General features: G+C 40.2%; 1 protein-coding gene across 1 annotated transcript; it reads left to right on the forward strand.

The window, feature by feature from the left end:
- Window positions 1–890: 890 nt before the first annotated feature.
- CCDC125 (coiled-coil domain containing 125) lies at window positions 891–14,294 on the forward strand. Its single transcript, XM_065662845.1, has 11 exons — window positions 891–1,487; window positions 3,249–3,307; window positions 4,683–4,769; window positions 5,665–5,742; window positions 6,473–6,558; window positions 9,010–9,092; window positions 9,525–9,640; window positions 10,206–10,313; window positions 11,324–11,489; window positions 13,679–13,812; window positions 13,924–14,294. Exons 1-11 carry the CDS (start codon window positions 1,217–1,219, stop codon window positions 14,257–14,259), a joined length of 1,524 nt encoding a protein of 507 aa, XP_065518917.1. The 5' UTR covers window positions 891–1,216; the 3' UTR covers window positions 14,260–14,294.
- Window positions 14,295–14,594: the final 300 nt, after the last annotated feature.

Here is a 14,594-nt window from a genome sequence, read left to right on the forward strand (position 1 = left end):
CTGTTGAAAGACACAGCACATGCATGTTATTTGAGTGACCGTCTCTATGGCCAAGGGTGTCTTAGCTTACAGGGTGTGATTTCTAGGATTATAATCATAGAATCCCAGACTGGTTTGGGTTGGAAGGGACTTTAAAGCTCATCCAGTTCCAACCCCTGCCATGGACAGGGACACCTTCCACTAGACCAGGCTGCTCCAAGCCCCTGTGTCCAGCCTGGCCTTGAACACTGCCAGGGATGGGGCAGCCACAGCTTCTCTGGGCCACTTCCACCTCACAGGGAGGAACTTCTTCCTCAGATCTCACCTCAGTCTCCCCTCTGTCAGGTTAAAGCCATTCCCCCTTTTCTTGTCCCTGCAGGCCCTTGTCAGAAGCCCCTCTTAAGCTTTCTTGTCAGCCAGCCCTTTAGGCACTGAAAACTGCTCTAAGGTCTCCCTGCAGCCTTCTCCATGCTAAACAAGTCCAGCTCTCTCAGCCTGTCTCCATGCTCCAGCCCCCCATAATGAACCAAGTCCCTTTAAGGACAGTGTTAACTTCCGTCTTGCTGCACTTTTCAAAACTGCTTCTCTGTTTTCGACCCTGGGTTTCTTTCTAATCTTTCTCAAGTTAGCTTTTCCTCTTCCTCTGATCCAGAGGGCTCATGCATCAGTCTTCTTACCTCTTCTCAACGCCTGTGAGCTGCTAAGGGAACATGATCTTTCCAAGCTCAAGATTTTCAGACTTCCACACACACAATCCTTTACAACCGACTTACTCATTGACTTGCACCAAGCCCGCTCGCCGCCACGCAAGCTGCCCAACCTGCTTCCGAGGCTTCGGCCCGCCCCAGGGCGGTACCGGCAGCGCCAGGGCAGGAAGGCTGGCCGGCGGCCGGCTTGGCAAGTGGGTTGGGAGCTCCGGTACCCGGGGCGGGGGGGGATGAAGAGGGAAACACCCCGAAGAGATTCCACCCTCACCAGGGCCGTCCCCGGGCTTTAAAGCTTCACCGCACGGCCGGAACCGTGTTTTCCGACAGCGCCAGGCCGCCTTGGGAGTGGCTGCGCACCACCACGTTCAGATTCTTTCATTTTAGTGTTGTTCTGCTGCTTTAATGACGGAGTTTTCCTGGTTTTTTCTAGACAGAATCCGTGTTTTGCTGGAGGTGCTGTTCACATCGGCGGTAAGTGAAGTGCTCTACGTCAGAAAACAAGACGCCCAACCGAAACTCAGGAGGAGAAGATGGAGGAAGCAGAAGAGGATGACATGGCGTGTGGAGACTTGGGAAACGGCCTCGGGAGAAGACCTGGAGGTGTTTATGAAGGGGAAAATATACAGAGCTGCTATTCATTCAAATCTAGGAAGGGATCTGGAAAGGCTTGTCATTCTCTCTTGTCAGTAAAGAGAGTGGAAGAAAGTGATGCTGCAGCCCCTCCTGGCTCAAAGCAAAGCAGTTTTTACAATGGATCATTAAAAAAGCCTGTTACTAGTTCCACACGACAGCGTGGCTGTGGTAAGAGTGATTTGAGTGTTTATTATTTGCCGTGAGAAAAACCCCTGTTAGAAAAACCAAGCAGTTCATTTGCTTCACAAGGTGTCCACAAGTTCAAGTCAAAGCGTATGCTAAAACACTTGGCAATCCCTGGAGGATCCCAAGGCACATGACTGCTAGGATCCAGTGTAGCCTCACAGGGTGGTTGGTGCAGCCCCTAAGGCTGCTGTTAGTGTCACAGTAGGACAGGCAGAGTAGTCTCTGTGCCTACACCTTCCAAAACATTTGACAGCAAAATTGCTTTTCAGTGAGTGAGGCTGTGGCCCTTCTAGTGTGAACTGACCATTTTTAAAGGGCTTAGTTTTGCTTTTGAAAGTGACATTTAGAAAAGAGCATCCGGTGGTGGGGGACAGCATTGGTTTTCTCTAAATACAGATATGAAATTGAATGGACTTCCTTGGACTCCTGGTTTAAGTGTATTTTTCTAGAGGTTCTATCATTGGAATAGGCTGCCCAGAAAAGCTGTGGCTGCCCCATCACTGGTAGTGCTTAAGGCCAGGTTGGACAGGGCTTGCAGCAACCTGTTCCAGTGTCCCTTATCATGGCAAGGGGTTGGAACTGAATGAGCTGTGAAGTACCTTCCAGTCTAAACCGGTCTGTGATTCTATGATTCTGTGAAAGCTTATGGCTAAATATTCAAAATCCCATTTGCTGTTGGCATATTTTTGAGGTTAAGAAGTTGGTTTTGGAATCTGCACATCTCAGCTCTCTGGTGGTGTCTTTTTTTTTTGTTTGGTTTTTTTTTTCCCCCCTCTTTTTTGGGTGAAGATAACACTGCTGTAGATAAAATCAAATATAGGCAGTGCTGTTCATTACACATCAGTTGCTTTCTCTAACAGTTTTAGTCGTTTTTAGTATTTTGACCTAGGTATTTCTGTGTAACTTATTCTTCTCCTTCAGAACAAGTCCCCGCTATCCTCTCCACACACAGCTATAAGCTAAGACATGTAATTATTCTTTATTGGTTTCAGCATCTTCAGTGCAAAGACATCAGGGAAACAGGCATAATTCCTGTTGGTTTCACTGCCCTTAACGCTGGTCTTTTTGTGTGATCTTTCGTCATCTTTGTGTGATGCTTGTCTTAGATCTAGGTCTATCACACCGCAGCGTCCATGAAAGCATGACTAAAGTCCACATGCATCATGACTTGGATTTAGCAGAAGGCTGCATCTTAACCTGCTTAGTTTAAGAGAAGTAGTAACTTCTTTTGTAGAGGAATACTGGATCTTGTGGGATGCTCCACTAACATACTTCATCTTCCAATCTTGAAAATTGGCATTAATTCTAAATAGCGCTAGATGCTGTTTTGTTGACTGTGGTTGTTTAAAAGTTACAATCTGAAAGGAAGCTAAAAAAAAAAAGTTTGGTTTGTTGTTTTTTTTTTTTTTAAATCAAGATGGCAGTTTTGTGTTTTTGTTTGGTAGTTTTTCTTTTGCGGGTGTGGGTTTTGTTTTGGTTTCTTTTATGAAATTCTAAAATAATTGTCCTTATTTTAGGTCTCTTTATAACTGACCTTTTTTTTTTTTCCCCATTTCACTTCTTTAACTGTGAAACAATGTGTTTGATTTTAGTATTTATGTATTTCCTAAGTCTTTTAATTGGCTCCTGAAGAAAAAATATACCTCTGAATGTTACCAGTTTTCAGGGTAAAGCGAATTCTCATGCTTTCCTTTGTAAATATTACAGTTTCTCAGCATTTAGTATCTGCTATCAATCTTACAGAATCTAATGCTGAAGTGCCAAGTGAAGAACTAAAGCAACAACTTCGGGAGGCTCTAGAGGTAAGTGAGTGTGCCAAGTGTGCTGTTTTTGAAATCTGCATTTCCTTTTAACATAACAAAGTGTTGGTTTAGCTGAAGATCTTGGCATGTCCAGAATCAGGGGTGGATTCAGGTTTTTGTAACCAGTGCAGTAGTTGGAAGCATCATTCAATTTTATGACAAATTTTTTTATTTTCTTTTTTTTTTTTTTTTTTTTTTGTGATGGGGAGAATGGAGAGGAAGTATTTTGAAAGGTGTAGAGATGTAGGTAATATTGAAAGGATCATACTACTTTTCTACCAGGTTTTCTTTATTTAAGCTTCAGGGCCTGAAAATCTTCAGTGTAAACGGAGTAGTCTTTGGGGTTTTAATCTGGATTTTTACTGAAAGTTAGTTAACTCCTACATTTTAATTTTACTGTGGTTGTAAATGTTGTAAATGTTGATGTTGATGTGTTGGCATCAGTCTGGGCAGAAAGAGCATGGTGACTTCAGTTGTAAGGGTTTCAACTTCATCCGTACTGTGTTCTTTAACCCCAGGATATCCTGTAGTAGGTCACTGTCATATTTTCTTAACATGAAGAACCTTCCATGCACAGCAAGTTAAAATGTCAAGGAACCTTACTCATTTTCAATTAGACAAAACTGAAGAAATGCCACTGCTCCAAGGTACAATTTTAGTATCAATTGCTGCAGTAACAGGCCTGAAAGACCTATGAAGAAAGTTTTGTATGACAACAAGTGAACAACTGAGTGACCTACATAGGGGTTAAGGCAAAATAAGTACACAAAGCAGTAAATTTCATTTTAACTATTGGACACTGAAAAAACGTGCTTTCTTCCAAAGGGGGTATGTTGCATAAAGGTATGTTTGGCAGGGATCTGTGTGGACAGTGGTTTTGTTGTGGACAAGTAGTGGTTTTAATCAAACAGTTGTAACACAATATTCACACTATAGAGTATAGATGTTTTGTATGATATATTTAGGGTATGTCATATTAATAGAGCATTTATATTTTAGTATATATTTGTAGTATTTGATACTGCATATATAGGAAAACTGTACTCTGTTCTGTTTCCTTATTTTAAACCTCAGGACCTATGTTGATACATACAGCTTTTTTAGCAAGGCAAAACTGCAGTGGTTTTATTTTCCAAATATCCTGGAAGAGAACAGAAAGAATAATAATTACAAGTATTCTTCAAGGATTTGGTGCTAGCATGCGCTGTTAACATTTCTTCATTGTAACCAAGCTACTTATCAGGAAAGGATCATATAGCGTAGAAGCAGAACACTGTTTTTTTGAAGAGGGCAAATTTACATTGCCCTCTACGTTTATGAGGTTTAACATGACTACCTTGGGTTTTATCAGTGTACCTGTTTTGTTTTGCTTCAGGAAGTTGACATTTTGAAAGTTGAGCTTGAAGCATCTCAGAGGCTACTTGAAGGAAAAGATGAAGCCCTAAGAATTCTGCAGAGCATGGTAGGAGTTTTTCAGAAATCATTAATGGTAAAGGAAGGAAAACAGAAGAAATCTTCCTGCCGTTCCTCATTAAAACTCCCTGAACCTGTATTTACCAGGACTTTAAAGCACTGAATCTGCAAGTGTCTTACACACTTGGCTTCTATGACTTTTACTTCATGGAGCTACTGTGGTTATTGAAGAAGATTTTACTGTTGCAGCAATTCTCTATTTTTATCTTTGAGGTTCTTTGAGGATTTATTTAAGTTAAAAGAACAAGGCTTTCTCTCCAGCCCTTTAAATTGTATGTTTTGCCAGTGCTTGAACTTCTGCTGCAAAGCACAGATATTTTCAGTTGACTGCTCCATCCGTTGTCTTAGAGGGCTTTATACATTAAATGTTAGGTCAGTCTTTTGTCCACAGATTGTGATACTTTTATTCATTATCACAATGGATTATGTTGAAATCAGTTCCTGTTTTTTAGCCTGCTTGCTTAACCCATTTATAGCCTGCAGTTTCTGCCCTCAGGCATTCATAGTAAGTTACACCTGGCTCAGAGTCTAGGTATGTTGTAACCAAGATTAAGAGTTGATTTTGTGGATGAGCCCTAAAGAAGACACAGTGATGTCATCTTAAATGAATGTTACATTTTCCAACAGAAAAGATTCTGTGATTGAAACACAAGTTTGTTAATGCAACATAGCATTAGGTGACTTGAAATTAGAACCCACTGGGAGTTACAAGTTAGTTGCCAGTGTTTTGTAATTCTTCACACTCCTTTTTAACTGAGTTTGAACTTCTCATGAGGTAACACTAAAAATTTGTCTAGAGCCAAATTAACTAAACTTAATTACAGTATTTTAAGGACTTGAGCTTTTTCTGTTTGTTTGTTGTTGATTTTGTTTTTGTTTTGCAGGCAGTATTTAATAAAGCCACTAGTCACACAAAAGAAATGCTTCAAAAGACTGAGGAAGAAAAGAGAACTTTAGAAAAGGTAAGAGTGCATTTTTCCTTCACACCTCTCTAAGAACACAGAGTTCATTGCTATTAATACTGGGTTATCAGACTGTTTATTTAGATTAGAACAAATCTGCCATTAGTTCAAGGTTTTTTTGAAACTGTTATTCCTTTTTAGTAGAAAGGGAAAATGTTAATGTATCACTTTTTTGATTTAGATGCCTTGATGCTGTATATAGTGTGTAGAAATAGTACCTGAAGATTACTAGAGCTCTTTTCTTTCTGTTGGTCTTTGTTGGGAGTTTCACAATCATTCATAGGGAGTTGCACTATTTCTTAGTTACGAAGCTGGAACTTCCCACTAAGTTTAAGAAATGGGTGCCCAGTTTTCATAGGGAAGATGGGGAGGAAGAGGAGGACGGTGGCAGTGAGCTACCTTGTTAAACTGATTTCTGTGCTTTGTTTCTCTTCCTGTGTGACCTTGCCACAGAATGGTAAGTAGGCAGGGAAACGTGGGAGTGTGGATTTGTTTTTCTCATAAGCCACTACAGGCATCATTTCATGCAACACTGTCTGGAATCCACAGATCAGTGATGCAGAAGTTTTTGGTGTCTGGCATCAAATGTATTTTTAGCAGTATCATAGATTGTCATCATCATTGGTCACCTACATTTCTGCCAGTGCTAATCTCAGCACCGGCAGTTCCTCTTCTTCCTTTCAATAGGAGGCTTGTAATAAACTGCTGCAGATTTGTTTTGTTTCCACAGGAAATAAATATTTTGCAATGGGAAATTGAATTTGATCAGGATCGATTTAAAAACATAGAAGACACGTGGACAGAAAAATATGACAGGTACTTGACTTACACTGTGTATTTTTGTGAGTTCTTTTAATTGCATTGAATGCTATATGTCTTTCCTGTGTTCCAAGTTTACTTCACTGGATTTTCAGGGCTTTTCATATTTTCCTAATTTCCTTCCAGATTTGGGAATATTTATTTAATTTTCATGCTAGTCACATTTGTATATTTCAGTTGAAACTTCTAGCTTTGCTAGGCTGTATTTTCAGTTAATCCTGTTACACTATTAATGCTAGCCAGCTGGAGCCAGACTGTTCTTTACTTTCAATGTAAATGAGGTATGTGCATGCATGTGGAAATACCATTTGCTGGTTAATCATTGTTTTATTTTCTTGCATTGAAGGTGTGAGCACACATACAGGTAAAATGGAATGCTTTTGAGAGAGGATAATCAACTGGTTCTTTGTTTAAATAAGACTTGCTGTGGATAGGCAGCAGGTGTGGTTAAGGCAATCAGAAGATACCAGAAGCACTGAACTAACAGTGCAGCAAAAGGCCTTGAAAAAAGTGATCAGCAGGCTCCCTTAATTAAATGTAGGAATGATACCTCTGAAGTCTACTCATGAGAATTACTTTTTTTCTTTAAACTTTGAATTGAACAATAAGCCAAAAGTTTACAAGCTATTTGTTTGAAAGAGGAGTTTTGTTAAGATATTTGATCTTGTTCACCTGTTAACTTAATTAACTTGAGGGATACTTCATGAAAAACCCCTTGGTTTTCCTGACTTATGAGATTGGAAGTGTACCCAGGTAGTCTGGAGCAATAAAACTAGCATTAACTGTTGAAAACTACAGCTGTGGCTTCAGCAAACTGCAAGCCAAAAGTTCAGTCTGCTTCACAAAAAGGCTTTCTGGTACAGATGTCAGAAAACAGGACAGCAGGATGAGAAGAATGCGTATTCCTGTTGTTTATCCAAGTGAAATAATTCAGGCTACTATTTAAAAAAAAAAAAAAAACATGAATTCACAGCATTCTGCATTACTGACATCTGAAGAGATGCACCAGATAAATCACAGAATCATAGAATGGTTTGGGTTGGAAAGGATCTTAAGATCATTTAGATCTAAGCCCCTGCCATGGGCCGGGACATCTCACGCTCTAGACCATGTCACCCATGTCTCTGTTAAGCCTGGCTTTGAACACTGCCAGGGATGGAGCATTCACAACTTCTTTGGGCAACCCATTCCAGTGCCTCACCACCCTCACAGTAAAGAATTTCCCCCTTATATCCAATCTAAATTTCCCGTTTCAGTTTTAACCCGTTACCCCTTGTCCTATCGCTACAGTCCCTAATCAAGAGTTCAACCCCAGCATTCTTATAAAGCCCTCTTCAGATACTGGAAGGCTGCTATGAGGTCTCCACACAGCCTTCTCTTCTCCAGGCTGAACAGCCCCAACTTTCTCAGCCTGTCTTCCTATAGGAGGTGCTCCAGTCCCCTGATCATCCTTGTGGCCTCCTCTGGACTTTCTCCAACAGCTCCATGTCCTTTTATGTTGAGGCACCAGAACCACTCACAGTACTGCAAATGGGGTCTCACAAGGACAGAGTGGATTGCCAGTTTTCTATTCAATAAGGAAATACTAAGACACCTCAAGGAAAAACATGGTATAAATGCATATTGTATTCTCTAAGATTGCAATACTTGGCAGAGCAGCTGTTCCAGAGAACAGTGTTCAGCCTACAGGAAGTTTATTTTATAAAATTCAGACCAAAGGCCAGTTGTCACATGGCCAGTACCAATTCTGTTCTTTCAAGGAAGTAAAGAGATTTCTCTCAAATGTTTCAAAGCTTCATTATTACAAATTTCTTTGAGATTCTAATGGTACTGGTACTTAAATTCACTTCCTGTTGAAATCTGAAGTTGCTTGAATGATATTTTTTTTTTTTGTTTTCTTTTTTAGACATTCACTCAAATGTACTTGGACACATTTAAATTGCTTGTCTAAGGGTGTGGTTTCATGAACAAGGCTAGCCAGTTTGAACAGTCCATGCTATCTGGGTTGCAAGAGAAACCTCTGTATGAGCACAGAGGTTCCTGGTTTTGCTCTCTGCAGAGCCACATGCAGCCCTGGACAACAAGAAGCTATACTGGCAAAGCATGGTTCGTTAGCCTTGGGTCAGAGCCACTCAGACCAAGCCTACACAGAGCCTGCACAGGTTGGTTAGTAGTGTCAGGTTGGATACTGGCCCCTGGCTAGCAAGATTAGGATCTAACAACATACTATGTATTATTGGTACAGGTATTGTTATGGGAAAATTTTACTATTTTTCTCAATAAAAAATACTAAAAGTGAGAAAACAACTTGTGTACTGCAGCATGGATAATATCTTGTCAAACTGGCAACTCAGCTGTTTCCAGTTTTGACTTTTTAATTCAGGCTTCCCAGTAATCCTAATCTAAAATATTTTAAAAGGTAATACATCCTTTTTCTAACTTCTGCAGGATATATTGTGAAAATGCAGCTCTTAAGGAAGCATTGAAAATGAGAACAGAAGAAGTTAAAACTTCTAAAGCTGAAAATGCAAGTAAGCTGCCAACAGCTATTCCTCTTCATGTGTTGTTTCTCAGGAATAATGCAGTATTTAGCTATGAAGGAAGCTTTCTGTTGGTAAAAGTCTCTTTGTTACTGGCAGATGATCTTAGTGGCTATACAGAAGCTCTTTTTCAGTGGAAAAGTTGTGTTTGATTTGGGGTTTTCTTCCTCTTAATAAATAAATGACAGGAGAAGTTAGGCATGCATAGCTTAAAAAGTAGATCAGGTGTGAAGAAAGTGTATCTATCTTATCTCACTGGCTTGGGAAAACACAACTGCGATCTGAGTTGCTACATCTGCATAGTCTTATCATATTCCCAAACTGATGCTTTATAGAACTGTTTAATTTCTGTGTAGATAAACTCAGAAGCTAAGAAATCAGAGCAGCAGACTTTGTAATCACTTTCCTTGTTTTATTTCATAGTGCTGAATCAGCAGTGCTTGGAATTTCTTGCCATGCTAGATGTGAAACAACAGAAGGTTGTTCAGAAAAACATGTCCTTGAATAAAAGTGACATTACAGATTTTACAGGTTCTGAAGTAAGTGTAACTTAGATAGTTTTCAAAATGGCTGGTTCAGATATATGTTTATATTCAAAATACATACATATTTTTTTACCTACTGATTATTTATCTGTTTCTTTGGACCAATTTTTAGCTAATAAGAATATACTCTTGCCTGTTAGTCAACATTCTAATTTGTGGGTTATCTTGCAAAGAAAGAGTAGACAGAAGGAGCATCAGCCTATTTTTCACAAGCTAGCATGCTTAATTTTTATTTCCTGACTCCTTAAATCTTTATCCCTTTGCTTAGTGATTTACTTTATTGGAAAAAAAATAAATCTAAGTCTTCAGGGAGCAACATACAGAGGCTGATAGGTTTTGCCTTTAGCTTATCTTGCTGAAAAAAGCACACTTCGTGTGTGACTCAGACTTTGTGTGGGTCAAAAGCAATCACACCTAAATCTCTTGCAGCTTGCTTCACGTGACCCTTACACTCCCTTTGTAGTTTCAGGATTGTTTTTTTGCTAGTCATCTGGAATCTCTTGGATTGTGTTGTGTGCGCACTTAGATATTTAACTGGTAGTTTGGTTTGGATTTTCAGCTGGCAGTTCTTGGAGCCTGCACCTGCAGTGCTTCTGGGGGACAGCCTTGTCCCTGTGCTAAAATGGCAGCCATAACACGAAAGCAACTTCTTCATCTCAAGCAAGAGGTAACACTGCTTGGCTTAAATGTGAACTTGCAGAGTCATGCTTATGCTCAAAACTAAGTAAAGCAGAGATGCTCTGTTACAGCTTACACAAACTAATGTGTTCTAAACCAAGAATGCATCTCAGAATTAATCTAGAATTTGTCTGTAAGGTTTGTAATGCTTTAACTTTTGCTGATACGAAGTTGTAATTACAGTATCAATCAGTTTTACCAGAAACAAACAAACAAAAATCTTTCTCATTTTTTTCCCTTCCACCCATATTTTTTAAATCTTTAAAAAAAGTAAAGAACACTCTAAATGTATGCACTCCATAAGCGTATGCCCAGCATGAGTGTGGACTACCACTGACCCTTTCCTGTCCTTCCTGGCAGTGCATTCTACCCCTCCACTGCACTGACATCAGCACTCACCAGCCTGCTCACCCAGCTAGGTCAGGAAGCTGATCTGGCTGAAAACTGTATATTTGCATCACTCTTCAATCAGTAACATAATTTTCAAGCTCTTAAGGCTTTTAATTCAGTGGAATTCTATAGTTTCAGAATTCTTCTTCTAATTCATATTTTACTCTATAGATGTGGAAACCATCCTAGTGGTCCCACTGCAGCAGTTCCAGTGACTGACTTGTTTTGAAAATAAGTACTGTCATGTCCCTTTTGTACCAAGGTTACTACCCCTGACATAGAATTTGCAATTGGCATGGGACATTAATACCCTCCTCAAGCTCTTCTGCACGTCCAGAGATAAATAGTTATTGCTGGCAGCTTGTCTGTGTAGATGGGTGGTGATGTATGCATGTATAGAAGAGGAAGAGTAAGGACTTCAATACACATTTCGATATCTATTTCTTAACATGATGAGGAAGCATTTGGGTTTCTGCTACTTCTTTGATTATACTTATGTAAAAGTTGTCTGTGTTGATGGTTCCAGTCTGTCTCTTCATATAAAATACAGATCTGCTCTTGCTTCCAAATTGCTCAATACACCTAAAATTTTAACTGAATTAAAAACAGGGTGAAAATCTGAAGAAGAGTAAAGATGAAGCTTATATAATGGCAGATGCTTTCAGGACTGCATTTGAGCAGCAGCTAATGCAGAGGAAGGACCAAGCCCTGAGGCTTGCAGAAGCGATAAAGAAGGAAACAAGATTTATAAACTGGAGACGTCTGAAAGACAATGGTAACTGGACATGCTATGTATCTGTAACGGTCGGCTGCAGAAGTTAGGTGACAAGTGGCACAATCGGACTTTCTTACTATACTAGATGTATGTCTGTGGTTTAATTGCTGACTGAGGTTTATGAAGTCGAGGAAAGAAAGGAACAAAGGTATATCAAAACTGTAAATACGTTAAATAGTTTGTCATGTCGTTGAGGAATTTCTACCGTAAGTTTTGCATGTATAATGTAGAGTATCTGCGTATAAGTGGAATATATGACTACTACATTGAAGCTATCAGTCTAGGCTTTTAATGTAACTTTTTTTTATTACACTTTTCATGAACTGTATTACCTGATTAAAAACATGCTGGAATAAATAAACTGTAGTATAGATAGACAATAACATTCTGGGTATTAGATGCTTATTGTCAGAACAACACAAAAAAGAGAACATCTGGCAAGTTTAGCCTGACCATTTTAGATGCTGTAAACAACTCAGTAGTTGGACTTCTTGATGATCTTAAAGGCCTTTTCCAAACTAGTTGATTTTGTGATTCTATAATTTACCTTGATAGGTTTTTTTTCAAGTGAGAGGAGAAATTATATATATATATGTATATGTATGTGTGTGTATATATGTATATGTGTATATATATATACACACACTGAGGTTTCAGTGACATACTAAATAGTTGGTGTTGGTTTTTTTTCTGTTTTTTGAGACATACCTAGGTTTTTATTATGCCTGTACTTGGAGTACACTTCTGGTGTCCAGAACATAAGAAGGACATGGAGCTGTTGGAGAAAGTCCAGAGGAGGGCCACAAGGATGATCAGGGGCTGGAGCACCTCCCATATAAAGACAGGCTGAGAAAGTCGGGGCTGTTCAGCCTGGAGAAGAGAAGGCTGCGTGGAGACCTCATAGCAGCCTTCCAGTATTTGAAGGGGGCCTACAAGGATGTTGGAGAGGGGACTCTTCATTAGGGACTGTAGTGATAGGACAAGGGGTAAAGGGTTTAAACTTTAACAGGAAAAGTTCAGGTTACATATAAGGAAGAAGCTCTTTACTGTGACGGTGGTGAGACACTGGAACAGGTTGCCCAAAGGAGTGGTGAATGCTCCATCCCTGGTAGTGTTCAGGGCCAGGTTGGACAGAGTCTTGGGTGACATGGTCTAGTGTGAGGTGTCCTTGCCCATTGCAGGAGGGTTGGAATTAGATGACCAAAGGTCCTTTCCAACCCTGACTATTCCATGATTCTATGTGTATCTGAGTTATTTTGTTATTCTTACACTTTATGTGTAATGAAACGAGTTACAGAGCCCTTTGTAAAAGAGGAAGAATTCCAATGATCCTTCTTTAAGATAAAGAATAAAGATAATTACTTAAGTGCTTTCGTCATGGTCAAAACCATAGCAGAATTTAGGTATGGCACTTTAAGATATAGTTATGTTAGCCATTGACCTAGACATGCCTTGCTTTGAGGTGGGTCTTAGAATCAAAGAATCACAAAATCAACCAGGTTTGGAAAAGACCTTCAAGATCATCAAGTCCAACTGTTCCCAGTACTGCCAATGTCACCTTTGCACCATGTCAATGAGGGCCTCATCTACACAGTTTCTGAACACCTCCAGGAACGGTGATTCCACCGCTGCCCTGGGCAGTCTGTTGCAATGCCTGACCACCCTTTTGGGGAAGAAATTATCCTTAAAAGCCAGTCTAAACCTCCCCTGGTGCAGCTTGAGACTGTTTCCTCTTGTCGTATTGTTTGTTCCTTGGGAGCAGAGACCAGCCACCTCCTGGCTTCATCCTCCTTTCAGGTAGTTGTAGAGAACAATAAGGTCCCCCCTGAACCTTCTTTTCTTCAGACTAAGCACCTCACTTTCCCCAGTCTAGATTCCTTGAGCACCCTTGGCATGAAATACTAAAACAGCACACATCTTGAGTACCGACATCGTTTCCAAACTCTATATACCCATATATTAAATTTGTGAAATGTGTGTATTTTAACCTTTTTAGAAATCTTAGAATCTCTTGAGCAGCTTATGTCAAAGAGTATATATGTGTATATAATTTTTTTTTTTCTTAGAATAAGAGAAGCTGTAGACTGCATTGCCCTTTAAGAGGAAATTAGTCAGGGTCCAGTTTTACACAGTTCCTTAGGAAGTTTTTCTCAGTATTGCCACAGTTCGTGTGCTTCTGTTTTCCTTAGGGCACGTCAAGTTACAAGGGAACAAGAGCAGTCTGGGACAAAAACTGTCCAGCCTGCTCTCATCAGACGTGGATGGCAAGAAAGTTAAAGAGCTGGACAATCCTAATGAAATCCTGAAGGTGTTAATAGATCTGGTTAGTGTTCTGTTAGACTATCGTCATGAGTCCAAATCTGTCGTTTTACACAAAATGCTTTTTCTTAGCTTAAACGACTTTCTTTTCTTCCTCTTTTAAATAAATACTCAGGTAAATGACAAAGAGGAGGCTCTGGCTCATCAAAGAAACGTTAACTACATGCTAGCTCGAGCAATTGAAGCAAGAGAAGATGATTCGGAACAGGATACAGGAAATGGGATACTGTGTAATCGTCAGTACAAAGTACGGGAGTCATTGGGTCCCGAATGCGCGTGCTGCCGAAGCCTTTGTTCTCAAAGTAGTGTTTCCCCAGTTTCCAGTGCAAAAACATGTGAAAATACGGTAAAAATGCTTCAAAAATCACACTCCTGGCCCTCTGAGACTCTGCACTGTGAAGAAAATGATTCATGTGGAAAAGCAGATGGAACTGTGGTGATCTCTATATAGCCATCTGTGGCAATAAATTTTTGTTTTTTTAAAAAGGATGTTGTGGAAGGATTTTGTTCAGCCTGGAGAAGACTCTGGGGAGACCTTAAAGCAGCTGCCAGAGCCTAAAGGGGTGACAAGAAACATGGAGAGGGGCTTTGGACACGGGCCTGTAGGGACAGGACAAGGGAATGGCTTTAACCTGACAGAGGGGAGACTGAGATGAGCTCTCAGGCAGAAGTTCTTCCCTGTGAGGGTGCTGAGGCCCTGGCACAGGTTGCCCAGAGAAGCTGTGGCTGCCCCATCCCTGGCAGTGTTCAAGGCCAGGTTGGAGGGAGCTTGGAGTAACCTGGTCT

The sequence above is a fragment of the Lathamus discolor genome, chromosome Z (assembly GCF_037157495.1).
Source record: "Lathamus discolor isolate bLatDis1 chromosome Z, bLatDis1.hap1, whole genome shotgun sequence".
NCBI classification, from domain to species: Eukaryota; Metazoa; Chordata; class Aves; order Psittaciformes; family Psittacidae; genus Lathamus; species Lathamus discolor.

Coding starts and splice junctions, on each gene's coding strand:
- CCDC125 (XM_065662845.1), top strand. CDS start 1,217: ATGGAGGAAGCAGAAGAGGATGACATGGCGTGTGGAGACTTGGGAAAC. Junction 4,770..5,664: donor TAAGAATTCTGCAGAGCATG/GTAGGAGTTTTT, acceptor TTTGTTTTGCAG/GCAGTATTTAATAAAGCCAC. Junction 13,813..13,923: donor TGAAGGTGTTAATAGATCTG/GTTAGTGTTCTG, acceptor ATAAATACTCAG/GTAAATGACAAAGAGGAGGC.